Source organism: Thalassophryne amazonica, chromosome 6, assembly GCF_902500255.1.
Source record: "Thalassophryne amazonica chromosome 6, fThaAma1.1, whole genome shotgun sequence".
Classification (NCBI taxonomy): Eukaryota; Metazoa; Chordata; class Actinopteri; order Batrachoidiformes; family Batrachoididae; genus Thalassophryne; species Thalassophryne amazonica.
In genome coordinates this window covers 110,977,134-110,991,246 of record NC_047108.1, presented here as the reverse complement: position 1 = coordinate 110,991,246, position 14,113 = coordinate 110,977,134, and the positions used below count along the sequence as shown (strand labels likewise).

Here is a 14,113-nt window from a genome sequence, read left to right as displayed (position 1 = left end):
GTATTTATGTGAGCAGGAGGATTCTATTCTAATTTACACCGATGGGTCTAAAGAGGGACAATCACAAAAAAACTGGCTTTGGGATGTTCATTGCTGAACCACAAGTTAGGCAGCGTGTGCACGTGACTGATAACCTTTCTGTGTTCTCTGCTGAGCTTCTTGCGATCTTGTGGGTGGTGCGGTGGATAGAAGAGCATCGGCCCACACACTCCATTATCCTCTGATTCTGCAGCTGCATTGTTGGCCCTTAGACACAGGACATCTCAGGTGCACCCTGATATACTGTTTGAGATTTAGTGCTGTCTCTGACAAATTGAGAACAGGGCCTCAAGTGTCCTGTTTGTTTGGGTCCCTGGGCATTCTGGTGTTGTAGGAAATGAGACAGCTGATGCATTGGCCAAAGAATCACTTTGCAGAGGCACTATTGACCTTCACCTCACACTGGGGAAGCACGAATGTTATAGTATATGCAGCAGGTATCTCCAAAATCAGTGGCAGGAAGAATGGGAGGGGGAGCACAGGGGTAAACTTTATTTTTCTTGTCAGCCGTCAGTTCAGGTCAGTAAGCAGCTCCGTGCTTCTTGTTGTAGGGATGAGGTTGTCTTTACTAGAATGAAAATCGGGGCACTGTGGCCTTGCAGCGTGCTTGTTTAGGATGGGTAAACATGCTGACGGATTGTGTGAGTGTGGTAGCCCTGAAACAGTTATTCACGTGTTGTTATCATGCAGCAAATACAGCAGAGAAAGGCAGCACCTTTTTGTGGAACTGGCTGATCTTGGACTGACCACATTTTCCTTTAAGTCCCTTTTTTCTTATCATGCGAACTCTGAACAAATCAGGAGCGCTATTATTCGTTTTCTCCGCTTGACTGACACTTACTCAAGAATATAGTGTAACATCGGCGTCATAACAGAGGAGGGCGGGATTGCGCACACCAGCGTATAGCCTGCCGGAACCCCATTAGAAGAAGAAGTGTCGCTCTTGTCTGATGTTATCTCTATGTTTATATTCCTTCTCAGTACTTCCGGGTACGGAGTTGGTTATACACGTTAAATTTGGCGTAGATTGTTGTTTTTAAAGTAATTTTCTTCCTAAAACTTACACTCAAGACACAAGTATGCACAAACGTTTGTAAAGGTGTTGACTTTAATGCGGATATCGCGCTAAAGAGCGTTTCTTAACACGGCGGAACCGGAAGTTGTAATGCTGAAGCGGAAGCGGAAGCTGTGGCATGTTCTCACGTCCCAGTGGTTTTATAGTGCGACTTTTCTTACTTCGTCTGACGTTATGGAACAGAATTTATATCGAAAAATAATCATAAAAACTGTTTACGTCGCCGATAGGACACGAGCAGTGTCTTAAAAAGCCGTCATTTGACGGGCCGAGTGTCGAACGTGACGTCAACCTGTCTGGAGGAATTGAACGCAGCGCGTGTAACAAACCGGAAATGGACTGTAACGAAACGGAAGTCCCGACGATCGACGGTGGAAAACGAAAAACAAACCTCGTTCTGTGTTTGACTCGGGATCCGGTTGTAACCGGGGAATCTGAATTCTTCCTCCTCCTCTGAAGTATGATGTTTGGTGCCGCTCGCACCGGGAACCGTTCTGCGCCTTTTGTAACCTGGAAGCTGCAGTGACGCCGAACGGCCGCTTGGTGACCGAAACATGTTTCCAGCAACCGATCCGGTTCACAGGTACAACCGTCACCTTACCGAGCCCCGTCATCACGGTGACGATAATCACTGTGTGAATATTATCTGCTCAGAAACATGAAGAAAAGAAATAAAAATTCTGATGGATTAAAACCTATCAGATTTTATTTCATCTGCAGTTAAACCTTCAGTTTATGATCAGATTTGATGTATTAAAGGTTGATGCTGTTGATTTTCCCCAATGTTTAAAGTATAACCACAAATCAGAAAGAAATAGAGATATAAAAAAAAACCTTCAATGAATCTTAACATTTATTTTGACTTTTATTTGATTGTATTCAGGATGAACTCAGTATATTGCTGAGGGAGAGTATACGTCACTTCCGGTGTCAGAGTCTCATCACTCCCCCATTCTGAGCGATTCTTTTCGCTAGTCTGCGCATGTGTGAACCCGGTGTTGCGGTCTGATCGGTCCCCCCTGCCTTCACTGCCACTGAGCATGAGCAGTGATTTACAGATTTATCACCTTGTTTCTGCTTAAGACTGACTTTAGAATGATTTAAGAGTAGGGCTGCAGCTATCGATTATTTTAGTAATCGAGTATTCTATCCATTATTCTGGTGATTAATCGAGCAATCGGATAAAAAGTACTTTTGCATTTTTAAAAATCAATAGTCCAGGGCTCATATGGCACAATGTCACTGCGCCAAATTTTTGGCATTTTGCTGAAATGTCGATGGGATGTGGCTTCCTGTTTTGTTTTTTTCCGACTTGTAAAATTTAACCATTTTAAGTTTTGTTTTTTCATAAAGGTTGATGGACTGGGTCCCTGCGTGATTTTTTTTTTTTTTTTTTATCCCTCTTTTTCTGCAATTCAGCAGATGCATTTCAGCTGGAGATTGAACATGCAGCCTCGCAGTCAGTTTTTTTTTTAATGATTATTTTATTTAAGTTACCGTATTTGTGAAGTGTGTGTTGCCCAAAAAAAGCAAAAATTAAAAAGTCAAACACTCAGTGTGAGTCTGAGGGAAACACAGAAGAAAGAGTGGACTTCTGCTGTTTGTCAATGTAGCTGGGGACAGAGCTGTGACTCGCCCGGTCTGAGAGCCCCTCACACCTTGCAGAGAGACAGCAGCCGGCCACCGGGTCAATAGTCCCTCCCCACGTAGAGCAGACCGTGTGCTTTTTAAAAATAGACAAACACACTGCTTCACTTTAAATGCACAGTAAGTCTATTTCAGATGATCAGCGTGGACCATCTTTCTCTTAAAAGGCTTTATTTTACTCTGTGTCACGTTGGAAAGTGGTAGCTATCGTTGCTAATTTGATTGGCTGTTGTGCTCCAGTCTTAAATTTTTTTTTCTGCGGATGTTGCAGCACCACACACAGGCCTGGTATATGTACTACAACGTTAAACAAAGCTTCGAGGCACAGAATTTGCCTCGAACATTTTTTGTAATCAAATTATTCGAGTTACTCGACTAATCGTTTCAGCCCTATTTAGGAGGTTTTACTTTGTCATCTCATGGTTAATCACATTATTCCCTTTGGTCTGTAGAGAGTCAGACTCAAACGTGCTGCTGTGATGCTCTTATCGCTTCTGCCGACTTTTATTATGAAATAATGCTGACTTTTTGTGGAAATGATTGTTGTACAAAAGCTTTAGATATCTCTTGATGAGATAGATGATGACTGGGGTACAGTTTGAAGCAGAAACGAGGTAGTAATCGGTGAACCGCGGCTGATGCTCAGAAATGATGCATGCGCAGTGAAGGCAGGGGAGTGATCTGAAGGGGGGACCATTCAGTCTGTGACATTGGTGAAGTGGCAAATCCGAAGGCAAGAATTCGTACTTCCGTGACTGTCCGCTCCGTGAAAACATGCTCTTGCCTTCGGATTTACCACTTCACCGGAAATGATATGTACCTGCCCTCACCAGTTTAATGTTTTGAGCGATTAGCATTATTACATTTGTCATCCATTCCTGGACCGCTCTGTAATGTTTCATTCCTTCACACACTAACGGACATTTTGACATTGGGGACACCAAGCCATGAAGTGTTTTATTTTGTCCCATTCTTACTGCAGACTCCTCTTAAGGTGTCCAACTGGCTTATAGTCATCTCATAGCATGCAGTACTGAATTAGCTGAAAGCTCTGGAAAATGTAAATAAAAGTGATTATATAATGGCTGAATAGATCCTTGTCATTTGATTTGTGGTTGTATGTCACGTGATATGGATCATTCATCCCATTTGCCATTTTGTTCTTTACCGTGCAATTTTGGTTCCATGCGTTTTGCACCATTGCACTTCGTGACCACCTTGACACGGCAATGGTGCTTAGTTTAAAAACAAATATGGCAGGGTCTGTTTTGGTGACAAATGATTTGAACGAGCTTATTGACTGTGCTCATTCTTTTAACACCAAAAAAAAAAATCACAAATCTGGTTCCCCGTAAGCTGTCTGGAGGCAGTATTGCAGTATCGCTGGGACTTATATTTGCAGTATTCGCTGGAACGTCTATAGCTGAAGTAGAATCGCTGTCAGATGAAGAGCTCAACAAATTTGTTGTGATTTTTTTTTTTTTTTTTTTTTTTTTGCTGGACTGAGGAAAGCAGACGGCCATCTGTACTCGAAGAATTTTGGATTGTTTTTGAACTATCTGACTGTATTTGCAAGTTGACTGAGAACAGTTTTGGGTTGGATTACCATTTAAAGTTTGTATTAGCCTGTTTGGAGCCTCTTGACCTCTAAGGACCAGTGACACACCAAAATGTAAGTCCCTTTTGTTTTTTATACACAATGCTAGCAGATTGGGTAGTATTTATAAAATAGGTAGGTGACGTTTTTGAAGAACTCAGCTCTTTTATTTCCTCTTAATTATGTAATTTTTAAATGTTAATTTACTGTCTTAATGTATTTATAAATTGTTTAGGTTCTCGTTATCATATACGAGTACACACTGTTATTATTACTTCTATTTTGTCATTTGATTTTTAAATGGGCCACAATGGAAATAAGTGTTTTCACTTTCTTGTGTCGTCCATGTATTTTTTTTCTTTTTTATGTATTTTCAATTATATTATGTACTTACATTTAACTTACTAAATAAAAGCACACACTCACTCTTTTAATATAAAGATGATTTACTGCCCCTGCTGGAATAGAGATACAGATTATTTATTTGTCATTGTAACAAGTACAACGAGGTGCAGCCTTTAAGTGCAAATATAAACCTGAGTAAACCACACATAGACTTGAAAGGTCTGGAGAAGAAAAAGAAATCAACATAAAATTTAACAGAATGGAAAAGCTGTGTTCAAAGCACAAATTAAAAAAAAAGAAAAATAATTATAAGTATGCAGTAGCAAAAAAAGAGATTGTATATAAAAAAGAGAAAAGTATGTACAAACTGTGGATATTGCACATAAACAAATATTTTGCTCATTCCCAGTGTGTCATGTGACCTGGTTCCATTCAAAGCTCTAACAGCAGTTGTGTAGAAACTGTTTTTCTGTCTATTTGTTCTTACTTTAATGGTCCTGTACCGTCTCCCTGATGGCAGCAGCTCAAACAGAGAGTGTCCAGGGTGGGATGAGTCCTTTAGGATGGTGTTGGCTCTCCTGAGACAGTCAGAGCCATGAAGGTCCCCCAGTGTGGATAGAGGACACCCATTGATCTTCTCTGGAGGTCTTCCCTGTTTGCCCCCATGCAGCTGTTAAACCACGTCCAGAGGCAGTATGTGAGGATGGTTTGTTAGTCCAGGATGTAATTATAAACGTTAGCTAATATCCATAGTTTCTCCAAAATTCTAGTCCGGTCAATGTTCCGTTTTGGTGCCGTTCATCTTTGACCCAAAATACATACACATACCAGACAGCAAATGTCAGCCAGTGCGTTTTATGTCATGCAGTCCTCAGGAAGACTTTCGGTTTGTTTTGGGGGAAAAACAAAGCATTAGTGTGTATTTAGACCTCGCCGTGGACATGTGGGTCTGTGTTTGTCTGCTGGCTGGAGCCGTGTGATTGGGCCACATCACAGTCAGAGGACGCAGAGTTTTTGAAAATAAAGCAAAGCTTGTAATGTTTGTAAAATTTAGCGCGCGTGTACTGCTGTTGGCCTCTGTGTCGTCCCCGCGCTGTGAGACACAGAGAGGTGACATTATTGTGTCTGTGCAGCTTTTGGATGCTTCTGAATGCGCTGTCTGTCAATAATAACAGTTCATGTGGAACACTGATACCGGAGCTGAGCAGGTCACATAACACAAGTGACAGCAGAGACTTTTTTTATAGAAGGAATTTGGTGACAAGAATTAAAAACAGGCAAGCACTGAGCAGTTCTGTCACAGACATGTTCGTTGAACAACAGAAAGCCAAGACAGCAATGTGCAACATTTGCGAAGTCGTTGTTTATTTCAGCGGATGCTCCGGGATGAGGCAGACGGCATCGTCACAACCTGAATCAAACATTTGAGAAAGTCCCACATTAAACACTTCCATTTTAAGTTTTACACTTAAGATTATATCACGAAATATACTGTTACCGTGAAGGGATTCAGTTTATATGGCAATATGAATTTTAGGTTATATCGCCCGGCCCTAGGTACAGCTGGTAGTTTCTCTTTGGTAAAGCCCATTTCACACTGGCGTATTTGTAGAGCTGCTTATTGTGGCGTATCGTCTACGCTGATTTGAGCAGCTCTCCGCCTACTTCTAGCAGCTCTGCGTCGAGTTTTTGCTCCCTACGCAGCAGTATGTTGAGGGCTATGCACGTAGGATGGAAGAAATTAAACATGTTCAGGGTTCTAGCTAGGATAAAATTTTAGCGTTGTGGTAATGTCGAGGGAGCGAAGCGATCGAGGGGGTGGGGTGGGGTGTGGGGGCTGGTGCAGAAGGGGGGAAGCTTTTGAAAATTCAAGCTAAAAATTGGCCATTCTAGGGGTACCCAAAGGGGAAAAGCCAGGTACGGCAGCCCAAGTCCCTTCATCATGTCCAGAAGGCTGGGGAAGTTTGTTGAGTGGGCAGTCTCATTCTGGGTTAGCCAGTACATGGCCCTCAGTGAGGCAGTCGGAGTCCGTGGACATTTTTAAAGGAGACCTGCATTGAAAAAAATGCAGTCAGATTTTTGGAACAAAAAATGACTTACATTTACACGAGATCCTTCTGAATGTAGTAAAGTAAATCTGCAAGCCCAGAGCTGTCATTCAACGGAGAAATCTTCATTTGAAAATGACAAATTTACAGCTAACATTTAGCCCTCCGCAAATTGTCCCTCTCATCATGGACGCTGCCGAGACGTCACGGACAAGACCCTCTCCCAGCATGCACTGCGCGCCAACTGTAATTTGTGGATTTACGTCAGTTTGCATCTGCACCTTTTTCTTGTCTTATACGGAAGGATCTACTTTTTTTAAAACTTCATATTGTCTTGCGGCACGTTTTGTGAGTACACATTTCTTTTATTTGTGCTTGAAAATTATTTTGGGGGACTTTTTCATACCCCGTTTGATTGAGTGGTGTCGCAATGAAAATCTGTCTTTCGCCTCCAGTACCATCACGGGATATGGAGGTGAGACCCGCAAAGAATCCCAGTCATTAAAAATATATAAACCTTTCTCAGCGTCCATGGAGCTCTGGGGCTCCGATTGCTGAGACGTGCGGTGCTGTGGATTTTGCCGCAAGAAGTCTGTCCTTGCAGCAACAGGTGTACCGGCCGCTTCGCATTAAAACAGCGAGCGTAATCTCGGGACTTGTGCCAAGTGTGCTGCAGCTCCATTCAGTAGACAGAGAGGAGATGCTGGTGTTGTGCGCTGAATCTGGCACACCGGCTGCAAAGCAGACACGGGCTGTGTGAGTGGCCCGCGTCGGCGGTTAACAAGCTCGTTAACGAGCCTGCAGACTTAATAAGCGCAGCGGATGCAGAGAGCGGGAGAGGAAGAACGGCGCCCGCTGTCGATGTCATTGCTGATCTGAGCACACAGATCTGTATCTCACATTCATTGCAGCTTACTTTTGGATGTTGAAACCAGGACGTGTATAAGTAACATTACTAACAGATAAAATCAATTTCAGTGTGGGAGCGCGTCGTCTTGTCCCTGACGTCATGGAAATGATACGGCTGTACAAACTGTTTTCACAGAGGGCTAAATTTTAGCTGCAAATTTGTCATTTTTAAATGAAGATTTCTCCGCTGAATTACAAATTTGGGATTACAGACTTACTTTACTGCATTCACAAGGGTCTTTATAAATACATATCAGCTATTTCTTTCTGAAATCTGACCACATTTATTTCAATGCAGGTCTACTTTAAGTCCAGACTTCAAACCTATTTTTATTCTCTTTCTTATGAATAGTTTTTATTTTGTTATGATTTATTCTTTTACTTCTGTTTTTAATTAGGTATTTCAATGTTTTTATTTTTATTTATTTATTTTAATTTTTTATGTTGAACTGTTCTGTGTGAGGCACCTTGAGACAGCTTCTGTTGTAATTTGGTGCTTTATAAGCTGATTAAATTGAAATTGAACAACATTTTATTGAGTCTTAAAGTAAATAAATAAGAAATAGGTTACTGGATCCTTAAACTCTGGACATAATAACTCTACATGGTGGATCCTTGATCTCTGGACATAAACAGAAATAAAATCTGTTAGTTTTTGTCAAAAGCATTTCCTTTCAGACATTATTATTGGCATGAATGTCTTTCCATATCTGAGCTGAGCTCTACAGCTCGCTGCGCTCCACATCAGGTTCATAAAGAATGCAGGACGTCTCATTTTGGGAGGAAAAAACATTTTAGTTGATTGTAGTTTGTCTGTATTGTAACGCTTGTAAGAGGTGTTGTTGGGTATTTTCTCCTCCAAACATTTTTAAACCTTTAACAAGACAAACAGAGTCAAGAAACACCAGTGAGACAGAAAGTCAAATATTACGCGCGGAGTGCGGCCAGGCTGTACACCAAGGCTACACTAAAGTCTGGCCTGCTTTTCCGCTCTTTTTATTAAGAGACGCCCTCATCACATAAACAAGAAACTTGTCCTAAGGGTGGGGGTAATGACGCAAGACAAGTTTCTTCCCATAACATAAACGCATACGTCAAGTGCAGCTGTAAGGAAGAACACTTCAGGTCAGCACATCTCATTCGTCTGTTGCAGTTATCAGCTGTTTTGCATCTGCCTGGAACACTAAGCATCACAATCAGTCAAAATTCAACCTTCAGTTCTTTTACTCCCAGTCGTTAGCGGCTACGAAAACAAAGTTATGTTATAACAATAAGTACATCCAGTCCTTCATTCCCAGTTCAGATTGACCCCAGAGTGCTAAAACAAAATTGAATTCTCAGGATTGCATTAAGACAGGTGCAAAACAGCACATCTCCGTTCTCATGAGAAAGAAGACAAAGCTAAAACAAGGTTGAATAACACGTACGTTCTCAGGGTGAAGTGCAAAACAGCACAACACCGTTCTCATGAGAAAGAAGACAAAGCTACAAATGTTTAACAGTGATAACATATATATATATATATATATATATATATATAAAATCCTTAACATTTCCCACCTGTTTATCACCTGTTAAACGTATAGCAGGCATCACCCAGCTTAGTTAGTTAGTTTATTAACTTAGTTTATTCTGTCCACGTTTTTATTAATTGAACACCACCAACAGATGGAAGATTTGAATCCAGCTGCTATTTGATCAACCAGTTTATACTCGTCAGGCACTCCTCTGGGGACTCCTATTGCGTCAATATATGTTGGATTTCCTACTCCTTTCCAATCTCTTTTTACTCTATGTCTGGCTATGCCTTTCTGCCAATCCTCAGGAATAAGAGGCTGCATATGTCGTAACGTCTTCAGGGGTCATGGGTAACAATAATGATATTAATGCACAATAACCTGACACATTTCGTGGCAGTCTATCAAAGATTCTGTTATCACCACACCACCACCATACATCACTCCTACCGACTGGTATAAATGAACCGTTTTTCTGTATTATTCGACTACACCACTTGTCTTATTACTTTTTCAGCTAAAGCTTCATAGGCTAAGAGTGTGTTAACTCATCACGTCAACAGTTCAAGCTTGAACTGGAGTTGTGAGCTTTTCAATATCATCATAATTCTCAGTACAGTCATTACAGTTTTCTCCACTAAGGTCTGACTGTTTCAATGCTTGATATTTTGGCATAGTTTGTTGGAAGGCCAGATTACGCTGTACAAATGTATTTGACACCATTTTCAATAGTAACTGCCAACATGGTCCTGAAGTCAACCAGGACCAGGGATTCCACCGGTTCACGGCTAGGGTGTCTTTATGCATTGCATCACGAAGTTCATTCAGCTCCTCCAATGCGTCCTGCATATCCACTGAATGAATGGAGTCTGGGATGAAAGTACAGCATGTTGTGTTCAGCAGAACACAAACTCCTCCCTGTGAACCAGTAAGCAAGTCTAAAACCATGCGATTTTGCATCACCATGGTACGTAAAGCATCTATTTCAGTGTTTTGAGCTGCTACTATTTTTTTTGTTACATTCATGAACAGACCCAATCAATAATTCAGAGTTTCAATCATTAATGAATTTTTTCCCACTCCTATCCAGGGGAACAATGAATGTGCTATTTTATCTCCTACAGACCACAATTTTTTGGTCCTTTAGTACATCCGAGCCCCACATGTGATTATGTGGTAACACATCTGGGTATATCAATCTCCTCCGTCTGGTGCTGCCATTCTTCTCTGTGGAGGTCTTACCACATATGTATGGTCAGTCACCTGGGTAGGTGCACACACACCACCCCAATTTGGTGGGAGACTCATGTACAGTCTGGAACCATAAAGCCAATAGATGTCATCATACACCGGAGTACCATTTATAGGTGGTAGCAAAAACTTACTAACATAAGCACATGATTCATCCGTTCCCCATGGACAGGAGCCTGTATAATTACATCCCCGTCCAATGTGATGAAGATAAGTACCATCCACATATTATGTTTTGGTTAGGCTTAAATTATTTGATAAAACATACGTTTGGGTACACAGACGTTTCTTAATTTTACCTACATTTTTATTCCCTGTCCCGTAAAAGCAAATTGGGAATGGCCGTTGTGATGACAATTTAACGTGATGATATTTTTGCGTTTCCCTTCAGTCTAGTCAATGGAGCAGCACTTGGGCACGCTTGTACGTCCTCTGTTGAAATCCCTATCATATAAGTGGTTGCACTGAGGCAAGTGGTGTTACATCTTATCAGATTTGCTGAGAACTGCTGCCCCCGAAATACAGTTTGATTATGCATCCGTATGATAAGACATTCTGTCACCCTAGCAGGGTACGGTTTAGCCGTCAGAGCTGGGTGTGTTGAGGATATAGGTATTTGCGAACAAACATAATAATTAGTAACGTAATTCCATAGCCAATAAATGAACATATCTGTACCACATATTAGTATGGTATATATGAGGGTGTCCATCTGTCTCGTTCACATTATGAATAAACCTCTTCTGATGTTGCTTGCGTTGTTCTCTGGCTCGGTCCACAGTGAGCTGCAATTCTTGGGTCAACCACCAGGCCAGGAATCCGAGGAGCACGAAACACACTAAGATCACAACACAACCGGCTGCCCTACCAACAGTCCGGCAGCGGCGGCGCTGAGCACGCCGCTCCGGGGTCTGCTGTAGTTCAGTCATGATTGCTAGGATACAGTGTTGTTAACCACCTCACCTAATAGTGCAAGGATCTCCCTGCTTCACTGGCATTGAGACAATCTATTGCTAATTAAATAGACTCCCTTTGTAGCCAGACTTCCCCTTACACTGTGGAGGCCGCCAACACACGCTGTATCTTACAGTGATGTATCCACGTTGATCTCTCCGCTATCTTTACTGCAGTTGGTGTTGTTAACAGCACTCGGTATAGACCTTCCCAACGAGGACTGGACCAGTTCTTCCTCTTAATCACTCTGATGAACACCCAGTCTCCTGGCTAGACTACTGGAAGGCCGTCCTGTGGAAGATCAAAATTATTCGGCAGTAAATGTGTTTAAGTTATCTCTTTCTGTGTTAATGTCTTTTTCATAAAATTTGCTAATGTTTGTTCCTCATCTGCTGTTTTAGTATCCATGTCAAAATTGGTAGACGATATGGTCGTCCATAAAGTATCTCAAATGGTGTTAACCCTGATGGTGTTGGTGTTATTCTCATATACAATTTTACTAGGTCCAACATTCAATCCAGGTTCGTTTTGTCTCTTCTATACATTTCCTTAATCTTATTTTTATTGTGCCCTTTGTCCTTTCCACTAATCCGGCACTGTGTGGATGATAAGCGCAATGAGTTTTGAGATTGACCTGTAGCGCTTCTCCTACGTATTGCACTATTGTATTAACAAAATGCGCTCCATTATCTGAATAGACTGTTTCTGGTATTCCAAATCATGGAATGATGTCTTTGCACAATGCCTTAGCCACTGTAAGTGCATCTGCATGTTTTGTAGGGAACAATTCTACCCATTTTGAGAAGGCATCAATTATGACTAAACAAAATTCCTTCCCTTCATGTTTACTCAGCTGTATATAATCCATATGAATCACTTGAAAGGGATATTGTGGTGTTGGAAATTTACCTCTTTGGGGTCTCAAATTGCCTTGTGAGTTGTGTTTTGCACATGTCATGCATGCTCTACAATGCTGTTTTGCATATGCATCGAACCCATAAAGACAAAAAATAGATTGCAATTGCGATATCATACCCCCTGATGAGACATGCGTCACGCCATGGCTCATAATAGCTGCCCATTTAAACATATTTTTTTTTGGCAATATGGGTTTCTTTTGTGGTCATATCCGGAGGGGTGTCATATAGGAGAAAAATAGAAAGAGCTGTTGCCGCCTTTGCGGTTTTGTCAGCAACGTCATTTCCTTTTGAAACACTGTCAGAGCCTTTGGTGTGAGCCGCACATTTGCATATAGCAATTTGGTTAGGCAATTTCACAGCGTACTGAAAGCGTACTGGCTGTCTGTATAAATTGATACAGCCGTACCTTTAAACAGATAGCAAGCTGCAGTTAAAGCAACTAATTCAGCTGCTTGTGCTGAAAATGAGGATGGCAATGAAGCAGAATCCAATACTTCTGAATTTGTGACAACAGCATATCCAGATTGTGTTTGTCCATAAGCGTTTTTAGTGGAAGAACCATCCACATACACAATTGTACTGTTTGGGATGGGTGTGTCCTGGAGGTCTGGACGTGCTTTCGTACAGACCGTAGCTACATCAAGACAATTGTGCGGCTCACCATACTCAGGTAAGGGTATCAATGTGGATGGATTCAATGTTGTACATCGCTCTACCGTAAGATGTGGTTGTGATAATAGCAAGGACATACACGAAAGATGTCTTGCTGGGGACAAAAGGCTCATGTTTGTCTGCAACAGAAGTGCAGAGACTGCATGTGGAACTTTCAGTGTCAACTGATGGAATAGAACAACATTACTGCTACTTTGAACAGCCATAGAGGCTGCAACAACAGCCTGTACACATGGTGGTAGAGCACTTGCTACTGCATCCAATTTAGATGAGTAGTAGGCAACTGGCCTCAATTTTGAGCCATACACTTGAACCAAAACACTAGTCATGAACTTATTCTTACAATCAACTGTTTGAATGAATGGTTTACTATAATCTGGTAGTGCCAAAACTGTGGATGACACTGTTTGTTTTACTTTTACAAAAGCTTCCTCAGCATCTTTGTTCCATTCCAACACGGTTGACATTGAAATATCATCCTTGTACATCAAATCAGAAAGTGGACTAGTCAATTCTGCATAGCAGGGAATCCATGCCCTGCAGTAATTAGTCAGTCCAAAAAATGACATCATCTGCTTTTTGGTTTGTGGTTTTGGAGCGTGCAAAATTGCTTCCTTCCTGTCAGACAGGATTGTGCGCCCTGTGGCTGATAATTCATGTCCTAAATATTTTACTTTATCCCTACACAACTGAACTTTGTTTTTACTCACTTTGTGGCCATTATCAAATAAGAAACATAATAATGCTACTGTGTCAGTTATGCAGTTTTCTCGTGTGTCAGAGGCAATCAAATGTCATCAACATACACTAATAGTTGGCTATCTGCCGGTGGAACGAAATTAGCTAAACATGCTGACATGACTTGAGAATAAATAGTTGGGCTCTCTGCGTAACCCTGCGGTAATCTGGTGAATGTATATCGTTGTCCTTTAAAGGTAAAAGCAAACCAGAATTGACTATCTGGGTGTACTGGTACGGAAAAAAAAAAAAAATGCATTACTGATATCTATTACAGAAAAACAACTAGAATTTAATCTCAATGAGCTTAACAGTGTGTGCGGATCTGGTACACATGGAGCTCTTTTTACTACAGCAGCATTTACTGCCTGCAGATCTTGAATCATTCTCCATCCCACTGA

General features: G+C 41.4%; 1 protein-coding gene across 2 annotated transcripts in view; it reads left to right on the top strand.

Annotated features, from left to right (window-relative positions):
• Positions 1 to 1,275: 1,275 nt before the first annotated feature.
• Positions 1,276 to 14,113, top strand: part of lrif1 (ligand dependent nuclear receptor interacting factor 1) — a 31,359-nt gene continuing 18,521 nt past the window's right edge. The window contains exon 1 of one of the 2 annotated variants that reach the window (XM_034173135.1): positions 1,276 to 1,697. In XM_034173135.1, coding sequence (XP_034029026.1) covers positions 1,669 to 1,697 — 29 coding nt within the window. In that variant the 5' untranslated portion in view covers positions 1,276 to 1,668. The remainder of the gene's footprint in view (positions 1,698 to 14,113) is intronic. The other variant, XM_034173134.1, reaches the window with a different exon arrangement.